We start from the raw sequence: 21929 nt of genomic DNA, 5'->3' as shown, positions 1-21929 counted from the left end.
TGATCGGTGTACATATGTAGTGAGAGTGCTTTTGTAGGTAAGCTAGAGCCATGGCGTGGGCTGAATCTGTGCTTAAGAGAATGAAAGTACCAAAGACACCAATCAGAATGCGGCATACAGCTCACTAGGAACCAATGACCTAATGGAGACACGCTTTGCCTCAGTGATGCCACTATCTCCTAGTGACCTGGTTGACTGAATATTTTTTTAGCCCACAAGATGGCTGCCTCCAGGTTATGTACATGCAAATGGTTTTGGTTACAAAGTACTATATTTACTTTCTTTAATATTTTGAATGCTGGTGTATCTATAAGCAGTGTAATGGGTGCAAAGGCTACGGGACTGGAGATCAGGGAGGCCTGGCATCAGGATCCAACCTCTATGCCGGCCCTGCTCTGCTGGTATGTGTGGGGACTGGCACCTGAGCAGTGAAACCCCTCTTTGGGGTCTGATGTAACGCGGAGCCCTCTTAAATTTACTATGGGGCTCAGCGATTAAAATCTATGCCCCTGTATGTTCCCATGGCTCCATACCAACACTACTGTAACCACCTTTTCTGGAAAAAAAAAGCATCCTTTCTTTCGCTGCTATTAATCTTACCTACTGACGTCACTGGCTTTGAGTCCCATTTTTACCAACAAGGCCGATGAAATGCCAGCCAGGTAGCAACCACCCACCCCCTATAAAATGAAAGCATAAAAGTACTTTACCCTGATCAGACAACAGCACTTCCGCATGCTGCACTGAATGAATGCATTCTCCTAGCTTGTTTACACTGCCACTATCTCATGGTTAGAGTGCTGTGAAGTATGCAGAGCAGGCAGCCAGACAGTTAACACAGTCACCAGTCTGTAGGTGCGTGCAGTTTAGTGAGTGCTTCGCTATGACTTGTTTACATTATGTGGGCCACTGTACTCACATCATGCAACTGAAAACTGCAATGGATTATTTTTTTTATCTCAGCAGAATCCAGTTTCTGTAGGATTTACATTTTGTCTGAAGAGGAAATAACAATTCTTTAGTACGTATTTTCCTGTGCGACTGAGCAGCTGTAATGCTGATATATTTAGCACTTGCCGAGCTTGTGGTAAGTAGGGTGTTGCCTTAAATACAATTAGCCGGTCAGATGACTGGATCTCTGCTCTTGTGGCTTGCAAACTGTGGAAAAGGATATTGCTTTTAATAAAACTTAAACTGCAGCTTACAAAACAAAAAAGGGAGCAAATGTTTCTGAACGGGCAGGGCGGTGTTATGAATCCTGACTGAAGACTGAACATCACCCTTTGCAGAAGACCATGTTTAAGCAATAGGCTTTATTTTGCAGACAGAAGAGGGATGTCATACATAGTATGCATCCTACATCAGCCCCGGAATGGTTGTACGCACGGCTATACAAGGCGACGCTGCTATCTCTGAGAATCCTGACATATAATATCTGGGAAACAGCCGGCTAAGAAAAGGTTGTTCTTTTTTTTTTTTTTTCATTATTAGAATGCCTTTTTCATTTTGCAATTCTTGCTTTCTGCTCCTTAATCCGAGGCTCTTCATATCTTGTCCGTCAGCCACACCGTTAGTTACATACTGCGTTTAAGGTGAGCTGGATGTATCCTTCCTCGTCTGTAAGCGATGCTGCAGAAACACATCTCTTGCAAGGCTGAAATGGCAGCAAGGATTAATGCCTTGTCTTCTGCATGCTGAGCTCTGAATCCATTATATGCTGCTGTCAGTATGTAAATACTCTGCCTGACATAACATGCTGCACATCTAGTCTCTCACTTCCATGTCTAAACATTGCATCACCATTTTACAGCTGGCATTTTCATTATCATCATATGCAAAATACAAGCCTTAAAAAAAACAACCATAGACTGTTAAAGGCAGCGTGATAGTATTAATCTTGCTTTTAATCCTGTCCTGTATTTACCCAGCTAAATAATGTATGCTGTATTGTTAATTAATGTGAATATCAAATTAAAGCGCTTGAAAACTAATATGCTTGCAATGCTGGTAGGAGGAATGGAAAAAAAATCTATTTTTAACTCCTGCGTAGCACTGAAGCCGGGCTCTTCTATGCGGAAGTTGTAGGGAAAAGGTTGGTTCTCCAGGGGAACAGAGAAGTGGCCCTTTGCGGTGGTCAGTCCTGCTGGTACTCACACACAGCTGCAGATCTATGGGACACAGCATGAGGAAAACCCGGAGGTGGCTCATCGTTGCTACCACCACCCCTTCCCTGACAGAAAATCCACTTCTCACGAATGTCAGCCGTCTCAGCTGCTCCCCAGCTGATTTTACCAACGACAGCTCCTCAGACCCATGAAGCGAGGACCGAATAAAAAAGGTTTATCTTTATTTTTCCTTAACTGCGCAACATGCAGGAAGATTGAACATATTTTCTGTGTTAACAATCTCTTAAATGGTTCACAGAGGTAGGTTGAAAGTGCATGTTGTTATCGTTCGTACTCAGCGCCAACTACATAGGTACAATTTACACTAAACATGCACAGCTAACACCATACACAGTGGGATTTCTGGATTTTACAACACACAACTGAACATAAATGAAGCAGTGGGGAATGACAAAATAGGCGATATAACTGACTGTATGATTCACCTGTATTGGGTGCAGACAGGCGATCTGCCTGTTCTTAACATATGAAATAAATGCATCCATTTATTTTTTTTCAAATGACCTGGACATACCTCAACTCTTGCTTAGGTGTATAAAATTAATTTCTGTGTGAAAGGTGCATTGCAAACTATGGCGGATGGTTTATTGCACACGTTAACTGTTCACTGCTCTCAGGCTGAATATGGGATTGCATGCTGGCTAGACTAAACAAAAAGCGAATAATAATAATTCAGCTGGTAAAATTTAAAAAAGCTTTTTTTTTTTTGTTAAGGCATCAATATATGACATTCGAATGAATTTTTGTCCTGGCAACCCATACAGATTCTCACTATTCCCTTCCATTGTTAAAACATTCAACAACGTGAAGTGAGGCCTTTCTTTGACAGTAACCCCTTGAGTTCTGCTCCGCTTCCAATTGGTGTGCGCTAGAAAACATAATGGAATAAGGTTTTTAGCTATCACAAAAGTAACGCGCACCTTAACGTTAAAAAGAGAGATTTTTATGTTGCACTGGGAAAAGACACAAAAAGATCTTTTGAAACGACAAAAAATAAAGAGGTACTTGGTCGTTGCTGGCTATGTTATTGCATAAATGTCACTGCCCCTATTTGCTGACTAACATTTGAGGCCTGCATGGGCCGCTTTGGTGGTTGAAGGGTTAACATCTATCCTGACGCAGGATGATTTGATGTCATGAATCCAAATCCGTACAGAACAGGGTGTTTTTCTTTTTTTTTTTTTCGTATGCATTCCTTGTCTTGCTCTGTGCGTGTTTGCAGCAAAGCTCCTTTAAGAATGGGACTCTGCGTTGGTGATGATCTCTCTAGACTGGGCCTTCGCCTTGTTTCTGTGGCAACGGGAAATTTTTTCGCTAAATGGTTTTAACACTGGGGGAAGAAAATGTTATTTCTAGAAAATTTTCCACCAGGCAAGTAGCAAATGCTTTCCACAGAGTGCAGTTATTCCTTTATTTTTGTTTTTCTCTTCTGGGAAATGATTTATTGATTTCATCTGTGTGTGCAGACAAAGCTGCGTGATGTGCATACTTAAATCTGTCGCAGATTGTTTTACATTATTCCTAATACAAACGTATATATAAGAGAAATATCCATATGAAGCTGCATTTAATACTCTTTAGACCGGAGGAGTTCTTCAATGAACTGTGTTGCAGATAACAAAAGCCCTCTAACTATCCATTTTCTTCTGTCTTAATATCTTTTCATTTTTTTTTGCCTCAGATGCATGTAAATAGATATATAGAAGTGTTAAAAACAGCGGTTACGAGTTGATTGATGATAACCTTTAAACTTTTAACATAAATAAATATTCCTATCCTGTTGCCTTAAACTGCAGGACATGTGTGACTAACTGTTAGGCTGCTGGGTTGTATGCTCGCTGGTTTCAGTCGCTTCCTGTTCGTGTTGTGTTCCATGGGCAAAGAAGACACTTGCAGCTGTGGCCATTTTGAGTCACCATACCTGCTGCAAAATGGTTGCCAGGCACTTATTAGTTTACGCAGGTTTTTTTTTTTGGTTTTTTTTATTGTTTTTATTGGATGGACTTTCTCTTATCCCTCTCCACATTCCTGGTAATGACATTTAAATTGAAAACGATCCTGCAACTGCATGCACCAGTAATAAACTTGGTGAAGTGAACCCTTACACTCCCAGAGGAGAATAATCACAGAGCTGTTTGATAGTGATAATTTGACTTTGAAGCTTTTTCTTATTTCTGTTTGTAACGCTAACTTTAAACATCAGTCCATTCTATGTATAATCAGATACGCTCAGCGTTGTATGCCTAGCTGGCTTGTTTTGCATACAAAATGAAGTCTAAAATACAAAACAAGAGGAAAAAAAAGGAAACCTCAATTGCTCTAATCCGCTGGAGGGGGAAAGGGAAGGTGAGAAGGAACGAAAACAGAATATTCAGTTTATTAGATATAATCATAAATGGTCCCTCAAGGCAGAAACGCCAAGGTCAATCTGAGTCTAAGATAGCGTATCTCTGTCTGTCCAGGGATATCAGATCAGAGCAGACTGATAGTTGTTGTATTAAATGGCAGCGTCTCACTGGCTTTTATTTACTTCCTGTTCACAGTTTGTATCAAGGGTGACTTAGAAAGCTGCATCTGCCGCCATTTTGAGACACCCTGCAACCTGCTACAAAATGGTTGCCAGGAATCAATACATGATCATGGTGACTCAGTTAACATTATACTCTTTCTCTTGATGATTTCTCTCCTAATGTCCTCTGATAACATATTACGTATAATGCATCCTGTATCTGCAGTCAGCAAATATAAACTACTAGTTAAAATGACGGAAAAAATAAGAATAAGATCATCTTGTACCTTTTTTGGTAACAGTTAAACTTCGCGCATCATTTATCACACAAATGTGGAATCAAGTACCCGCTCAAAAAACAATCAAAAAGAACACAATCCCTTTTTCACAAATATTTATTTACATTTTTTTGTGTAAATCTTCTTAGAGTCTTTTACCAATTTCCCCTGTTCCATGCCACCAATAAGTTTGATTTTCATGTTGGCAGATCGCCGTACTCTGGTTATTGCCACATAAAGGTGCCCGTGACTAAAACTAGGATCAGGTAAATATATGCCAAGTTATCCGTTATTTCAGGCCGTTTTGGATTACATGTCATTGTGATAAAATAATCTGTCTTTTGTACTTGAGAACAATGGCCATTGCATCTTGGTCATTCTATGCCATATTCTTGGTCTTCCTTGAAATAAAGAAGGAAGGATGGCAGTTTTTTCAGGGAGTGACCCTGGTCTTGCTTCACTACGCCAGTGAATGATAAGGACGGTATAATTCCGTTCTCAACTGTTTTTTATTTTGTCCTGTATAATTAAGCCGTTTGGCTCCAGTTTTCACGTAAGTATCAACTAACTATTGTTGAGTCAGCTTACCAGCAGATAGAAAAGGGCAAAACTGGTTATGGATTGATAGTCTGTGACCGTAGTATTGCAATTGTGTTACTCGTGTACGTGCTTATATATCTATATTATATATTTTACAAAATTTGTTTGTGTGTTTTGTATGTGTATTTATAAAGGTGAGGAGCAGAGTTTGCCTCATATATATATATATATATATATATATATATATATATATATATATCTATATATTTAAAAAAAATAAAAAAAAAATCTTCTTTTGTTCGTTCGTAATCTGTCATAGTCCAAATGGGAAATAAAATCTTCTTTTCTTATTTTTTGTATCCACCATAGGTCAAATGGAAGTCCCCCTTGAAAAATCCCCATAAAATAGGCCCTCCTATGCACTATGAGCGGCCTAAGTGAAATGGTGCATCTCTTCCTTATTTCGGTGGGAATGTCTTCACTCCACCCAACTCCTTCCCACTGTTCTTCCACAAATAAACACCATGACACTTTGATGCACAAACCTATGCACCCTGGTGAAAATCTAGCCGTATCTGTGCAAATATAGGTGCACCAGGGGTCCAAAAATGTTTAATAAGAAGTAAAAGTAAGTACCACTTAACTTGATTTGAAACCAATTCTATACAAAGAAAAAAGAAGTTTCACTATGCAGCACACTGAAGGACACATAATGTTTATTATCTTAAAATATTCATCTTTATTTACATTTAATTAATGTCTGTTGATTTCCTACCACAAAGTTCAACAAAAAACCAGCGAAGTATAACTAAAAATAGTGATTTAATATTTTCCAATGTATACCTCTTTTATTTTGCCGGGAAATATGATAAAGAAACCATGTCTTCTTCGTTATGTATTTGATGGACTGTTATTTAACTGGGTCAGCGTAACAGTATCAGATTCAAATAATATATCTTTATCGTTGTTGCTGTGATTTACTGATTATTTTATTAATTCTGAGGAAATATGTATCATTCTAATTTTTAATTGTACATCTGATACTTTGTAGCTCATTTGCTACAATTTGAAAATGAAACATTCCAAGGGGGTATATGTACTGAACTGCAGGTTTGAAAAAGTGGAGATGTAACAACCAATCAGATTCTAGTTATCATTTATTTAGTACATTCTATAAATCTAGAAAAGCTAGAATCTGATTGGTTGCTATAGGCAACATCTCCACTTTTTCAAACCTGCAGTTTAATAAATACACCCCAAGGTGTCTGTTATCTATTAGGGACTAGCCAGTATAAATGATTGTTAATTCTCATAGATTATTCCCACTAAGAGTTTTCTTTCTTAAAGGTTTCACCATTACCCTTCTTATTTATAGGCGGGCTCTTGATGATTGAGAGAGTCTCTCTAATGAAGTAATGTTTCTGATTATGTCATACTAGTTGTCCCTCCTTGGCCAAAATATAACAGCCTCTATCCCTGACTAATCATTAATCATCTATTTTTCCCCATATATAATATTGCGGAATACGAGGTACAGGGACGATATACAGTTGTCTGCCCGCAGGCAGAACAAGCCAACCTGTGGAAAATGTACCCTCCATGTGTGTGTGTGTGTGTGTGTGTGTGTGTGTGTGCCAAAAGGGCTTCAGATCTGGTTGTTCAGTGATAGGACTGCAAGTGTGTGGCTAGTGTAAGACAGATACGCTCATCTGCTGATACAGAGATAAAGAAAATGGCAATTATCATGTGATTAGGATGTGACATAAGATATTATGCTAATTGTATTGATGTTATGGATGATATTTGAAATGGATACAAAGTGAAAGTGAAATTAAATAGCTAGTGTCTGGTAATGTACGTCTATGTAGGTGTGTCCACATAGGTGTTTTCTAGAGCTGCCCTTTAACCAGAATGCTGCTCTAGAAAACTGCTGAGATCCATTATTCTCTATGCTCTGCCGTCTATGCTCACAGACAGCAATGATATATACGTGGCTCAGCCCTTAAGCTGAGAAAGTAAATATGAGTTAACTGATGGATGGTCAATGCTTGAGACAACAAGCTACAATAATATTCACCATCTACACTGGACCATATTGCTCTCAGTTACGTCACATGGACGTCCGCTCAATGTCTACAATACAATGCTGCCAAGACAATACTACTAGTGATTCCACTTTGTATTGCCCATTCTCTGCCTGATATATAATATCAGCCAACCATCCCTGACTGCCCCTATCCTTTACTCCTCACATTCTCTGTTTCTAAAGTGTCCTCTACTTTCAACTAAAAATGTTCCTTGAATTTATCCATATCCCTCACAAACCCCAACCAAAACCCTTGTTCATGCACTTATACTTTCCCACATAGACTATTATACTGCTATTACGAATGGCCTTCCTATGACTCAGCTAGCACAATCCAACCTGAATGACGCATCAAGACTAACATTCCCATTAATGGGTCTTCTAGTGCTGCTCTCTCCATGACATCTGCTGCCTGTACTGCGCACAATCCATTAAAAGATTGTAACTTTGCCAGTAGGGTCCTCTTTTACCTTCGTAACCATATGAACCCTCTATCTAGTGCTACAAGTTGTTTATAGCTAATAACAGTGCTATGAGAAACCCATTTTAAGTGCTAATAAAAAAATAAAACAAGTGCCAGGGCCAGGTGCCCAGCATGCCCTCAATGCCAGGTCTGTACTTGAACACAATCAGCAGAGCAAATGCACTGCAGTCTTGTGCCTGGTTAGATTATCACCAAACACACATTATTGTCAGGCAATGACCATATGTGCTGGTGACGGTGGTGGCAGCAAGTTGGCAACTTTGACTTATAGGCAAATGTCCTGTGACTGTCCCATAACTAGCATAATGCATTCAGTAAGTAATACTAATACTAATGGCACACACATATTTAAAAAAAATATATATTATTGTTTTTTTCTTGTGATCGGTTATCAGTGATAAAGTCCCGGAGACTGCTGTGTTTGATTTGCTTCGGTCATTAGTTGTGTGCAAGTGAGTCATTTTGTATAAGATTTGGTGCTGTTTTTATTTTTGTAGGACTGCAAATTCCAGGTGTAAGAACATGATAGGCTGAATTCCGGGGGGAAGGGAGACACTTATGGGTGTAAGAAAACAGACAGACTTCCATCGGATTCACAAAGAAACAAGCACACACACTCGCAAATCACTACTGTGCAGTAGTCCATTGCAAATAATCAGAGATTAGCTTTTAAATGTACTTCAAGTTAGAGATCGAAAGTGAATATATGATTATATGTTATACGTCACTGTCCATTTGTATTTTGTTATTATATAAAGCCTGATGTACATTATAATTCTATCTTTTAGTCTTTAGAGGCAGAGGATACTGGGAGCTATTACCAAACCTGCAAAACTGTGGCCCTGCAGCGCAAATGTCATTTTGTGATTTCACACGCCTTAGTTTGTGTGAATACGCCTGTGTTTACACATTGGCAAAACAACATGATTTTGCTTTGCAGGACAATATATTTAATTATGCCAAGAAACCAAAGCCACCGATTTGTAGCCATCCACAGAAGTAGCTTTTTTTTATCACAAACAAGGAGCCCAAATACCAATGTAGTAAAAACATTCAAATGTACGAATGTGAAGACATTACTACAGACCTACTGCCATCATCTCACTGCATAAATCAGGCAGTATTTAGGAGAACAATGTAAGAGATATAACTAATTCAGGGGGTGGTCCTAAAGTCATAGTAGGGAGAAATTATGTTCTTACTTTTTGTATTTCCATTCGGTCCCATAATCCTGCAAATTCTCATACACAGCGGGTTCCCAGAGGCATTTCCCAATTTGGGAAACATGTTTACCTAACACATATGTAGTTCACCTACATACGCGTTAGGTAAACATATTTAAATGCGCTGTACTTCTGCATACTCTGCGGTTAGTAAATGAACCTTAGTGGTGGCAGAAGCTCAAGACAAAAACTACAAACAATGATTTTACTGAGAGAACAGTAGATACAAACTGCCAGGACATGTAGTGGGGGAAATACAACAGTATTTGTAATTTAAACATCCCAGTTTAAATTTAACATAGGTCTAGTCCCGAATAAGCCATTATTAAGTAAATTGTCCAGACTATATGGACCAACAGACGTCAATTTTCTATAATTCTAATTCACTATGTGAAGCATCCAGGGCCATATCCTCTATTCACTTGTTTTTAAACACAAACAAGGTACTCACTTTGCTGGTTGACATCTTATTTTAGAGTTATGGAAAACAGGTCATGTTCAGACAAAGAATATTCCAGGAAGCAGCTCCTGCAAGACAAGTATACATATGTATTTATATATGCAAACATACACACATGGAAGACCCGTTCTTATACATTACTCATTCTGGAACAATAAGATCTTCTCATAAAACAATTCTCATAGCTGCCCATCCCTAAATTAAACTAAGTCAAGGTATAGGAATATTTAAATATATGCGTCTGACATTTGCCTGATAGATATGCAGACCTATTATGCCATTAATAGAAGCCTAATACCTCAGAATGTTCTATTATCATATAGTATTTAAATGATGGCGGTTAAGGAGGGGGCATGTTAGGGGAGGTCAGAGGCGGAACTAGAGAGCCCCGGTGCAGGGAAGCGGGAGGAGGGTTGCGGAGCCCACAGCTTTCTAGTTTCCCGTGGAGCGGGCCCCATTATCTCCATGGGCCCCAGTGCATCCCATCTGCTGCACCAATGGTAGTTTCGCCACTGGGACCGGTATAATTGTAAGATATAAAGGATCCCTTCACTAGTGTTCACACAGACTTAACATAAACACTTCAGATTCCTGGGATCCGAAAGTTTTCTTTGCCTTTTTTATTTTTAATATTGCTCATTACACTGTTACATGGTTTATTGTTCTGATTATAATTCACAGAATCACATTATTTTCTATGCTGTACAAAGTTAAAAATCTATTAAAATCAAGTACTTAAATAACTACGTACAATACATGTTTATTTCCAATTAAGGGATATAGTGGCACATGTTCATTGCCAAAAAAAGCTAAGTGTCACATATTTATGAGGTAATTTCTCTGAGCCCTCCTGGGCTCCCGGCAGACTAAGCCATCCTCCCGAATCCTGATTCTCTTTCTTCTGGAAACTGCAGCTCTATTGAAATCATTGATACCTGACCATGGCCCAGCACTCAGGGTGTATTCACTGCTGTTAAGCAATGATTTGTACCTGTTTTCTTTCTCTGCAGACCAACCCTTTAAATCACCAGACAAATGCTAATATTTAGTATAACAATATTCAGCAGTGGAAACTATCTGTAGCAAATGCACCCAATAAATCACTCGTAAAAATAAACACAACACTTTTCCGCTGTGGAAAACCACAGCTGAAGAATCACCAGTGTAACAATATCCTACAGCATGGGGAAATATCATTAACACTACTGCAGTTTTCCAAATTCCTATTTTTCATAAAAATTCACATCATTTATGGAACAGATAAGACATTTTGGGAGGTATTGGAGAAGTTTATCATTACACTGAAGAGAGACGAAAATAAAGAGAGACGTGGTGGACTTGGGTGGAAAAAAGGTGCTGAAACCAGGGCCGGTGCCAGGGTCCTCGGCTCCCTAGGCACGATTTCAAAATCCGCCCCCCCCAGGCACAATTTCAAAATCCGCCCCCCCCCCCCCGTGATGATGTCACGCCCGACACTCAGTGAGGGGAGGGGGAGTGGAGGAGGGGTAGGGACGGTGCGCCCCATCAGCTGTTGGAGGGGAGGGCGGCGGTGGTGATTCATAGCTGTGCGGCGGCCGTGGAAGGTATGCTCAGCGGTCGCCGCACAGTATTAAAGTATAATACTATCTGCATTTTACTTCTGTGGCGCCCACCAGAGCCCGGCGCCCTAGGCAACTGCCTAACGTTGCCTAATGGGAGCGCCGGGCCTGGCTGAAACAGTCAGTATGTAATAACCTATACATAGGAACATACCCCTCTATTAATGATTGTATCCCTTCCTTTCACAAAAACATATGATTTCATATATAAATGAAAATATCTGCTCCCCATAGAACATAACAACCAGGCTAAAAATAAGTAAATGACAAACAGAGCAGTCAGTGTGTTCTGAGAACACAGGAAGTGGATCAGTCATATTCTGCAGAGCTGATCTCAGTCATTTGGGCAGATGCCAAAATCATAGCTTTACTCTTCCAGGCCTATTTCTTGGGTGACTGTGGGATATTAGTATTGTATCTTAACACCCTTAGCTTTTGAGGGTTTAAGTGCAGAGGGAAGGGGGTATATAGCGAGCATCAGACGATGCAGAATGTAATATAACTGTATGTGAGTTCTGTATCTATCTGTATAGCCATCAGGCAGGAGCAGACAAGCGCTATATGCGGCCTATTTACTAGTGGGAAGTAATATATTAAAAATTGCATTAGTTATAACTAGGCAATCCCAGTCTCTCCAGCTGTTGAGGAACTACAAGTCACAGCTACCCTGGCACCTCCTATGCATGCATTGACTGCTAGGTTTCTACTTCTGCTACAAACTGCTATTAGTTTCCTGAAGAATGACTGCTGTATTTGCGGTATAACTGTTCGCTTAGTCATATTTGGGCTACATAACACGTCACCGGGTCCACAACACTGACGTCACGCATGTCAGCAGCATTAGGTCATTGCGATATAAGGAGGGGCCACCCGGCTGACATACAGCTCCTACTGCAAGTACTCGGGCGCCACCTGCTGGTGACAAACATAACACCGAGCTGAAATGCTGCTTGCAGCTTGTAAACATCACCGACTGCACGGAGGTAAGTAGTCTCTTTACAGGAACATGGCCTTGTCCAATAATACATCTGGGTGATTGTGGCTAATAACTTGTGTAAAGTTAATGCAATAAGCAGTTCTACTTTTAAAGTATGTTTTTTTGCATCAGTTGATTGCACAATCGTCTTTGTTAGAGCTATTGCAATTGATGTCCGTGTAGTTAGTGACCAGTAATGATTTATGATGTGGTCATAGCAGCATCTCAGGGTCCAGAATATTTTATACTGCAGTGAGAAGTAAAAAAGTAAGTGTGAATGTGTATGGGAAATGTAGGGGCCCATCTAAGGTGTTAAATGTGTCTTAAATTATTATAGTTTTTGTAGCAGTGTTTTCTTTGCCTGCCTAGTAAAGAGTGGTACTGATATAACAAGTGCTGATTTACGTGTGGCATAGACCAACATTGCACTGTGTCTCTTAGACTGCATGTAGAACTTAGCATGGGTGCTATGATTCATAGATAGGCCTCAGTGTGAATGCAAACTTCACAGCATAACTGGCAGAAAATGTGGAAATCAAGATATGTTGGGTTATGGTTAACCAGCCAAATCCTTGATGTTGCTACTGATAAGCCTTCTTTTAGTCCAATTTGGAATTCTTACCCTCTTTCTTTTCCAAGGTATCACTCTTTTTTTGCCTGATGTATGTGTCTTTATGGATGAATTACTCTGCTAGCTCCAAAAAGTATCTGTCAGGCTTGTAAATTCGTCATAGTACCAGATAGGACACTATAGGACCCTAAAGCGCATGTCTTTCACAGCTGAAAACAACTCCACAAAGCTCATATAAACACATTTGGCCCACATCAATCTTTAGTTTGACCTTTATATTTTTATTTCCTCAAAATACTGTACGTTTGGCTCTCACTCATGTTTTAGTTAACTCCTAACGGTGAAGCTGGGTACACACCTATGCAATCATACTTCAGATGCAAGGTCTCTAATGATTTCACCCTAAGAGCATTTGATTTATGTGCAGACACCTACATGATTTACCTTCAGATCTGTGATCTTCTCTCATAACCATCTGCTGAAAAGATCACACGCACACACAGATATCTGTCTACACTGCTACAATATGTAAACATAATGTTAGGGGAACGATAGGCAGAAGTGTTGGACAGACGACCGTGAATGCGTACACACTTCCACGTTTGCCCAACATTGCTCCATTATTGATAGTGATTTTTAGGTAGTTTATAAAAATCAAATCAACATATGCTGTGTGTTTTGGTATGTTAATGACCAATCAGTCGTAAACTGTGTGATCTGCACGATAATTGCATCAGTGTGTACCCAGCTTAAGTGGATCAGGGCTGCTTTTTTTCAATCCATTGGTTACTATGTGCATAGATACGTCCCTAGTCTTTCATTTGCAGCTTTCACGTGGTTGCTTGTATCACAGGACTTAGTACTGATTTCTGGCCCCTCCAGGAGGTATTCGTTTCAGACAAAGATGTCAGGAGTGCCCTCATATAAGTGCTGTCACCATCCCTTCATGATCATTTAAATATTTTAGTTGATAGTGAAATCTTATTTCTGCAGATCCTGTGCCACCTTTAGGAATATTTTATGCCTTGTCCACAGCTACAAAGGAAGCCTATCTACTCGGCCTGTTAGGCCTATCAGCAGGTGCATTTGTTACAGCATCCATCTTATCTCTCAGATACATGTGCATGTATCCAGTCGCATGTCCTTGCAAATGCTGACTTGTGAAATCACTACACCATCTAATGCATTGCGGGATGGCTTCGTATTTGACCTCCATTGTTTTGGTTGAAAACTTTCAGTGACTCGTCTTCAAAGTCGTAGTCTGCTTCAGAAATGAGGGATAGCTGGTAGCTGTGTCAGTGGATGTCATAGTGCAAATATCTGTGCATGGAGACAATAAGGGCTCCCATTGGGGCTTCGTGTAAGTACGCTTGGTGTCACCCGTGTCATTCACATAGACTATAAAAAAGCATTGTATGTACAGAATGCAATAAAAGCATCTTTATTTATTTAATGTTAAAAAAAAGTATTAAATACATATTTTTACTCATGATTATGCTGTTCAATTATTTTATCATATCATATACTAGCTGAAGTACTGGTATTGCCCGGGTTTAATTATTCAGGTTATTAAGTTATCCAAATCCATCCAGTGGAGGGCCCAGAACAGGCTCCCCAGGTCAATGTTCTTCCCAGCATACACCAACGGGAGGTCCGACCAGGGTCTAATCCCCCTTGTATGTCTTCTGGGATCCAATGTTACCACTCTGTGAAGTTTTTGACCAAATTCATCCAGTGTAAGGCTCAGAACAGGCTCCATGGGTCAAAGTTCTGCCCAACGTACAGCAACGGGAGGTCCGACCAGGACCCTAACTCCCCCAAAACCTGTCCAGGATCCAACTGGACCACCTTGCGTTGGTTTCATCCCAATCGGTGCAGGGGTGTCCTAATGCATAATCTGACAGACAAACAAACAAACAGACCAATTAATTTTATATATATTATATATTTTATCTTGACTGCCCTTACTGTAAAGAACCCCTTCCTTTGCTGGTTGTGAAATTTCCTCTCCTCTAACCTTAGGGGGTGACCGCGTGTCCTGTGTATGATCCTTGGGGTAAAAAGTTCCCATGAAAGTTCTCTGTATTGAACCTTAATGTATTTGTATATAGTAATCATATCCCCTTAGATGCCTCTTCTCTAATGTAAACATGCCTAAACTGGCTAACCTTTCCTCATAACTTAATGACTTCATACCCTTTATCAATTTTGTCGCCCTTCTCTGAACCCTTTCTAGTTCCAAAATATCTTTTTTATAGAGTGGTGCCCAGAACTGTACTGCATATTCAAGATGAGGTCTTACCAACTGGACTTGTGTATTACATTTCTACTATGTCTAGACAGCATAGAAAGCATAGATTGCTAATGATCCAGCTTTATGTTTGCTTATATAAATGCACTAAAGTTCTAATCCTCCTATCTGACTTCAATTTTTTTACTTTGCAAATGAGTGTATTCTTTAAATGGGAGAAGTTTTCCGTGTTTCATATGGCTTAGACATAGACAGAACAATTTCTGAAATGTTTTATATGACCAGGGTGACATGCATGCAGGGCTATATGGCCGTGTTTAATCAAACTAAATTTTGTTTTGTTTTTTTTGTTGTTTCTTCTTTTGCAGATTCCCATGCCTAGATCAGAATGTGCACTTCAGAAGACGTAACAGACTGTCTTCATGGTGAGAGCCTTCTTTGCAGCCTAAATGAGCAGCGTATGCAAGGGTTCTTATGTGATGTCACCATCGTGGTTGAAGACACCAAATTCAAGGCCCACAGAAACATACTGGCAGCCTCCAGTCTGTATTTTAGGAACCAGTTCCGGAGCCAGAGTATCTTAATCCAAGGACATGTCTTGGAGCTCACAGATTTCAAAGCAGACACATTTACAGAGATACTAAATTTCATTTACAGCTCTAAGATTGCCGTGAAGAAAAAGGAGACACTTACTGATCTTGCAGATGCTGGTAGGAAACTAGGAATATCCTTTTTGGAAAACATCAAAACGTCGAAGAAATCTTCTGCTGTTGCATGTTCTGCAGAAAATGAGGAAAAGTTGACAGCTTCATTTTATCGAGAACAGAATGGTTTGAAATCAGAGACTCTAGACAAAAAGGGAGATGACCCCGCAGTTGCTAGTGGACCAAGAATAACCAATGCATTTTCTATTCTGGAAACTGAAGCCAATGGTTTTTCTCCTCTCGATTTGAGAGCAAATTTTAAGAAGAGCACAGGCCCGACTGAAGAGGTGCATGATGGGAGTAACTGTGAGAATGGTGTCTGTAGTGATGGAGAGCCAGTGAACACCCTGGCTGAGCACTCTTATGCAGTGTCTTCTGGGGATGCACAGTACAAAAGAGACTCTGTGTTTGACCATGGGAGTAGACTTAACCATGCAAGTGAAAAGGAAAGCACAATGCCTTGTACAGTTCCTACCATCCAAGAAGCAACATCAGCTAGCACCATGCCTGTACTTGAAACTCAGTGTTTTATCCCACAGACTATAATCCAAAGCTGTACTTCAACAGACAATGTCAGCTGCTCAGCCGAGCAAACTGCCAACCCTTCTAATTTCTACAGCCAAAGGGAAGATGAAAACCTCTTAATGCAACTTCCTCCAAGCAACCCGTCTGTCCCACAACCGTTCTATGATACTGGTCGGTATCCACTTCCTAAAAGGCTCCAAGAGACATTTAACTGCAAGAACTGCAATAAAGGATTTGCGCACTTTAAACGCCTACAGCGGCACGAACAGATTTGTTTCAAAGTGGTGCACACAGAAAAAGATGTGAGGTTGCCCAACAGCCTTTCACAAGATACCTCAGCAGATCCAGGGTCTGACCAGAGTTCTCATTCACATGGCACCTCGCCTGGAACGGACCATTTTGTGAAGATAGTGGATGGTAAAATATTCTATGTCTGCATTGTGTGCAAGAGGAATTATGTAACTCTGTCAAGTCTTCGGCGTCATTCAAATGTTCATTCTTGGAGAAAATCATATCCTTGCCATTATTGTAACAAAGTTTTCGCTTTGGCAGAATATAGAACCAAACATGAAATTTGGCACACAGGAGACCGGCGATATCAGTGTATATTCTGTCTAGAAACATTCATGACTTATTACATCCTCAAAAATCATCAGAAATCTTCCCATGGAATTGACCCGAGACTGGGAGTGGGCAATAAAGCAAACAATAGAGGCCTCAAGTCTAGTATCTATCCCTACAAGCTCTATAGACTTCTGCCCATGAAATGTAAAAGAGCACCATTGAAGAGTGCTAGGAATGATTCCACAGAGCTCCCCGGAATACATTTCCAAGGTAACAGTTCTTTTAATGCAGGCACCATTGTTCACAATACACTCAGCTCCCAGCCTTTTGCCTTGGAAAGCCAGGAGAACTTTTCTTGTACGTTGGATCCACCATCACAAAGTGTGGCGAGCTCAACCACAAACCAGGACACTTGGCCGTTTCATATTTTACAGTCCGAGAAAGAAACAAGTGTTTTGCCTGCTGGGAAATGTAATTCTCCTTTGCAAGTTTTAGACTCCACATCAAAAGATTGTGATAGTGCAGTGAGTGCTTTATGTAGTGAAAACCAGAATATTTCTTCTGTTATCAACACTACCATTTCGCCACCCTCAGTAATTATGCACAGCAGCAGGGTATCTTCTGTGATAATGCATGGGAATGCTGTGACAGGAACTACAACAACAAATGGAATTGGGTGGAATCACAGTAGACCCATTGTATCACCAGAAAGAGAAGATGTTTGTCAGGAAAATAACTCTGAGGTAGCAGGGGCAAGAGCCGCTAGAGTGGAGGAAAAGTCTGAAGGGAGCAACGTTGGAGAATCCCGCCAGGAAGTGCGGGACCTCTTTCTTCCTGCCACCTCATCAAAAAAGAACAAAAGCGTTATCCGTGAAGGGAATAAAACAGAAACTTACATAGCCAAACCAGCCCTACCTGGAACTCTAGTAAACAGTGGAATTGCCCCTTTTTGCCAGATCACAGTAAAAATTGGAAGTGAGGCTTTGGTGAAAAGACAAATCTCTGGTTCATCCTTGTTTTTCAGGAAAAGTGGAAGACCAAAACACTCTGAGTCCAGATCAGAGAGAGCATGGCTAGATTCTGATGATAAGAAAGAGAGGAGCTCCCACCGACTTCGTAAATCAGAAAATGTCAAAATGGAAGAGATGTTTGACGATAACAGTGACCAGGATGTGTCTGACAAACCATGGCGACCTTATTATAACTACAAGCCCAAAAAGAAGTCCAAGCACTTTAAGAAATTCAGAAAACTGAAGAAAAGGAAAAAGCACAGTAGACCAAGACCTACTGAGGAGAGTGTCAGTGAAGTAGAGACAAAATGCACTTCTTTGGAGACAGTGGAAGAAAATGAAAATGGCACAGAGGACATCTTGGAGACGGCAGACTTTGAATGCCCTGAAAACACAGCTGAGGAGGAAATGGATAATTCAGAGTGGCACCTGGACAACGGGCCTTGTTTTTGTGAACTGTGTCAAAAATCTTTCCGGAATCCTTCAACATTGAAGGTCCACATGCGTTGTCACACCGGCGAAAAGCCCTACGCGTGCAAGACATGTGGAAAGTGCTTCTCTTTCCCTGGGAATTTAAACAAACATGAACGCATCCACCTGGGTGTAAGGAACTTCATGTGTCAGTACTGCAGCAAGTCGTTCATGCTAAATGAAACTCTGAAAAAGCACGAGAGGATTCACACTGGAGAAAAAACGTACGACTGCCAGTTTTGCTCCCAGCAATTCTTATACCTTTGTACAAAAAAGAACCACGAGCAAAAACATTTAGCGGAACGAAGTGTAAAAGGGTTCGTTTGTGTTCAGTGCTCAAAAATCTGCAAGACAGCTGCCGCCTTCGGGATGCACCAAAAAAAACACTATCTCAGGGGTCTAAAGCATAAGGAACATAAAGACTTCCCACCATCTGCAGTGGACGTAGGAGGCTGGGGTGATGTTGCTAGTACCAATTGCAAAGAGTCCAATATAGCTGGAGAAAGGAGTTCCATGAACGTGCCTGAAAGCCTTCCTCCTGCCTTTGATGACTGCGAGGCTCCATTGTTGTCTTTTAACAGCAGTGTTACAGAGGTAATCCCCCAGAATGCTAATGCTGCAAGTCTTGTAGAGAATGTAAATGAAATCGGCGAAACTGAAAGTCGTTTCATGACTCCACCGCCACTTCCAGCTGGGTTACACAGCAGTGTCCTTATGGAGGCTCCGAAAGGCTGGAAGTACTGGAAAACGAGGCAGTATAATTTGGAGGAAAGTTTGAACTCTGATCACTCTTCCTTGAAAGAGAGCACTAAGACTTTCACTGAATTAAAGACAATGACAAATTTTGAGACCCCCTTTGTCCCATAGAAGATTATGATGGAACATATTAAAGCAAGCATTGCAAACTATTTTTGTTAACCCCTTTGCTGCTTGTAGACAATTGCAGGTCCCAAAGCAGCAACAACGGTTCAACAGAGACAAGGTTAATAAAAGTGTTAATAAGTGTTACTTACCTTGAACTGTACATCCTTGGACCAGTCCTGTGTAGAAATTATCAGCATATAACATGTTCTTGAGAGCAAATTAGACAGGTAACACATTCTGTGCAGTTTATAGTACAATATAAGTTTGTTAAAGCAGCAGTCACCATTTTCTCTTTCTGCTTATACATATTGGGGGAGCCGTAGAAGTCTTCGGAAAATCCTTCCTGCCATACTAAATCCAAGTGAGGGTTTTACCTTGTTTTCAGTATATAGTGGAAGAAAAATAATTTTAACAACAAATAATCTTGTAGCACTTTTCAATAATGATTTCACAGTTCCTAATGACCGTCCAGATTCTGATATTGTAACGCTATTGTCAATGGGATGAAACTGTGTGGACTGCTTCTTTAAATATTCTATATTATACTTTTAGTATCAACTGTACAGCATAATTTATATTGTATTTAGTGTGTTATTTAGGAAACACCTCATTGCAACCAGGACAAAAGAAAAATGTGTTTCTTCTACATATGAACCACACATAACATGTTATATAGTGAATACACGAGATAACTATTTGTCATTGTTTCTTTAAACTGAGATTCTGCATTAAGAGGATGTACAGTGTTGTATTGGCTGTTAATAATGTTTAAGAATCCTTTAGGAATTGGACTGTACCTAAAAGAACCAGAAAGTATGGAAGATCATTTTAACTATGCAACCAAAGGATATTTGTTGTGTGTTTTAGTACACTAGTTCAAAAATTCATGTATACCTATGGTTTTCTCCCTTAGATTTCATCAACTTTTAAAATATTATAGAAGTCGAATATGCTTTTAGGCTAGTGACACAAGGCACTTTCGGCATCTATCAAATTCAGCATTTGTGCGCTCTTATTCACATAGGCAGCAGTGTGCACTGACAAGCTGTATAAAACCTGCTGGCAGCGCTCATAGAACTTCCCTGCGCTGGTGTGCCAGGATCTCCCATGTGTCCACACTGTGCCCTATGTGTGGGCAAATAGCATGTGAGAGTGTCAAACTTGATGCTTATGTCACTAGCCTAAGGGTGGGTATCTGGGTATGTTCATCTGGGTATGTAGGCCTATTTTTCAAGCATTACGAAAAAACGCTTTAAATATTAGCCAACATATCTTTCCAGTACTGTCAACATTTTTAGTTAAATAGATTAATTTGATAAATTAGCACGGTATCACATTCAGGGGACCTATTTCTTAAACAAACAAAAAAACTTTGGAGATTTTGTTAGCTAATTTTTTATTTTATATTCTTTTTTTATTTTTTTATAAGTCACGAGCCAACATTCGTGTTTACTATTTACTTTTTTTTTTTTTTTGTTAGTTAGTTTGTTTCTTAGTTTTCCATTTAAGAATACAATGAGATGAGGTAAACGGAAATCGGTTATGACCAAGGAACCGGTAATTTCCAAAAACTATGAACCACTATGGAGATAATATGTTTAAAAGTGCTTTACTGATCATTACAAAGGAGGTTAGTGGTGGCAGTAAAAAGTATAGACGTCTATATTTATAATATAAAATGTTTTTGATTGGTCTGTTATTATTTTGTTAAAATGTTTCTGCATTTTGTTTTGATGTTTAGTTCCACTTGTCACAGAAAAAAGACAATTGTGAGAAATGTTTGTAGGATATCTTAAAACATTGATATTTAATGTCTTCTTGGAATTGTTAAGCCTGACAAAGGGTTTGCTGGAAGATTATGTTAGGTCTTTTATATTTATGTATGTGTATATATACATATGTGTATATATATATATATATATATATATATATATATATATATATATATATATATATTAAAAGGAGAAATGTTTCTGAAAAATAAATTGCAAAGGGTATTGGATTAAAATTATGTAGTGTCACAGAAAATCCTTGTTTGCCAATAATACAGAAGTTTATAGTGCACCTACACACACATACCTGTAGTTATATATGTAGTAATTGGTTCTTCGGTTTTTGTTGTGTTTGTGGGGGGTGTGTTTGAAAATTAGAATGAAGCATTGAATCCAAGTGTCAAGTTTACCTCTAGGTTCTCTGCTGTACTATGATGTACAGAAATAGGGAAAATACAAATCGAAGGTGCAATGATAAACTTGTGTGGTGGCCGAGTCTGATGGGATTTCTTTCCCTTACATTGTCCTCTAGACACGAGTCAGGTTCTTTTTTATTCGGACATCCGGTGGTCAGGAGATAAATACTTCAATGAGAGGGACAAGGATTGGTCAAATAACTTGGGTTTATTAATAATGCGGTAAAGATAATTTTGGTAAGCAACCGCGCCACTGACCCCTTCAACTCAATGGCAAAACACTCATTTGATCAACATAGAGCACAATAGCATTTAACATATAATATACAATAAATCAATTTTCAGGTAAATCACTTAACAATAACATTCAACTAAAACATTTGGTGCACCAATATTATCCCTGGTAACGTTACCATATTTTACACTCAGTCCTGGGTTGAA

At 39.6% G+C, this 21929-nt stretch overlaps 1 protein-coding gene and 1 long non-coding RNA gene across 15 annotated transcripts; one reads left to right on the top strand and one right to left on the bottom strand.

The window, feature by feature from the left end:
• The first annotated feature begins 800 nt into the window (after nt 1-800).
• ZBTB38 (zinc finger and BTB domain containing 38) lies at nt 801-21311 on the top strand. Of its 14 annotated transcripts, none has more exons than XM_075201623.1 (4): nt 1107-1460; nt 2051-2338; nt 5883-6141; nt 15531-21311. In XM_075201623.1, exon 4 carries the CDS (start codon nt 15551-15553, stop codon nt 19301-19303), a length of 3753 nt encoding a protein of 1250 aa, XP_075057724.1. In that variant the 5' UTR covers nt 1107-1460; nt 2051-2338; nt 5883-6141; nt 15531-15550; the 3' UTR covers nt 19304-21311. The 14 variants fall into 14 exon arrangements, with proteins under 14 accessions (XP_075057727.1, XP_075057733.1, XP_075057724.1 ...); XM_075201619.1 differs by having other exon boundaries at nt 1107-1592; XM_075201626.1 differs by lacking the exons at nt 1107-1460; nt 2051-2338 and adding an exon at nt 801-1087.
• On the bottom strand, nt 2967-12260 carry LOC142143639 (uncharacterized). Its single transcript, XR_012689558.1, has 3 exons — nt 12186-12260; nt 9758-9834; nt 2967-3054 (listed from the first exon to the last, which is right to left on the bottom strand). It is a non-coding gene; the product is annotated as an uncharacterized LOC142143639 (long non-coding RNA).
• Nucleotides 21312-21929: the final 618 nt, after the last annotated feature.

The sequence above is a fragment of the Mixophyes fleayi genome, chromosome 3 (genome assembly GCF_038048845.1).
Source record: "Mixophyes fleayi isolate aMixFle1 chromosome 3, aMixFle1.hap1, whole genome shotgun sequence".
NCBI lineage: Eukaryota > Metazoa > Chordata > Amphibia > Anura > Limnodynastidae > Mixophyes > Mixophyes fleayi.
Note: the sequence above shows the minus strand (reverse complement) of the source record. Positions and strands in the feature narration are given on the sequence as shown.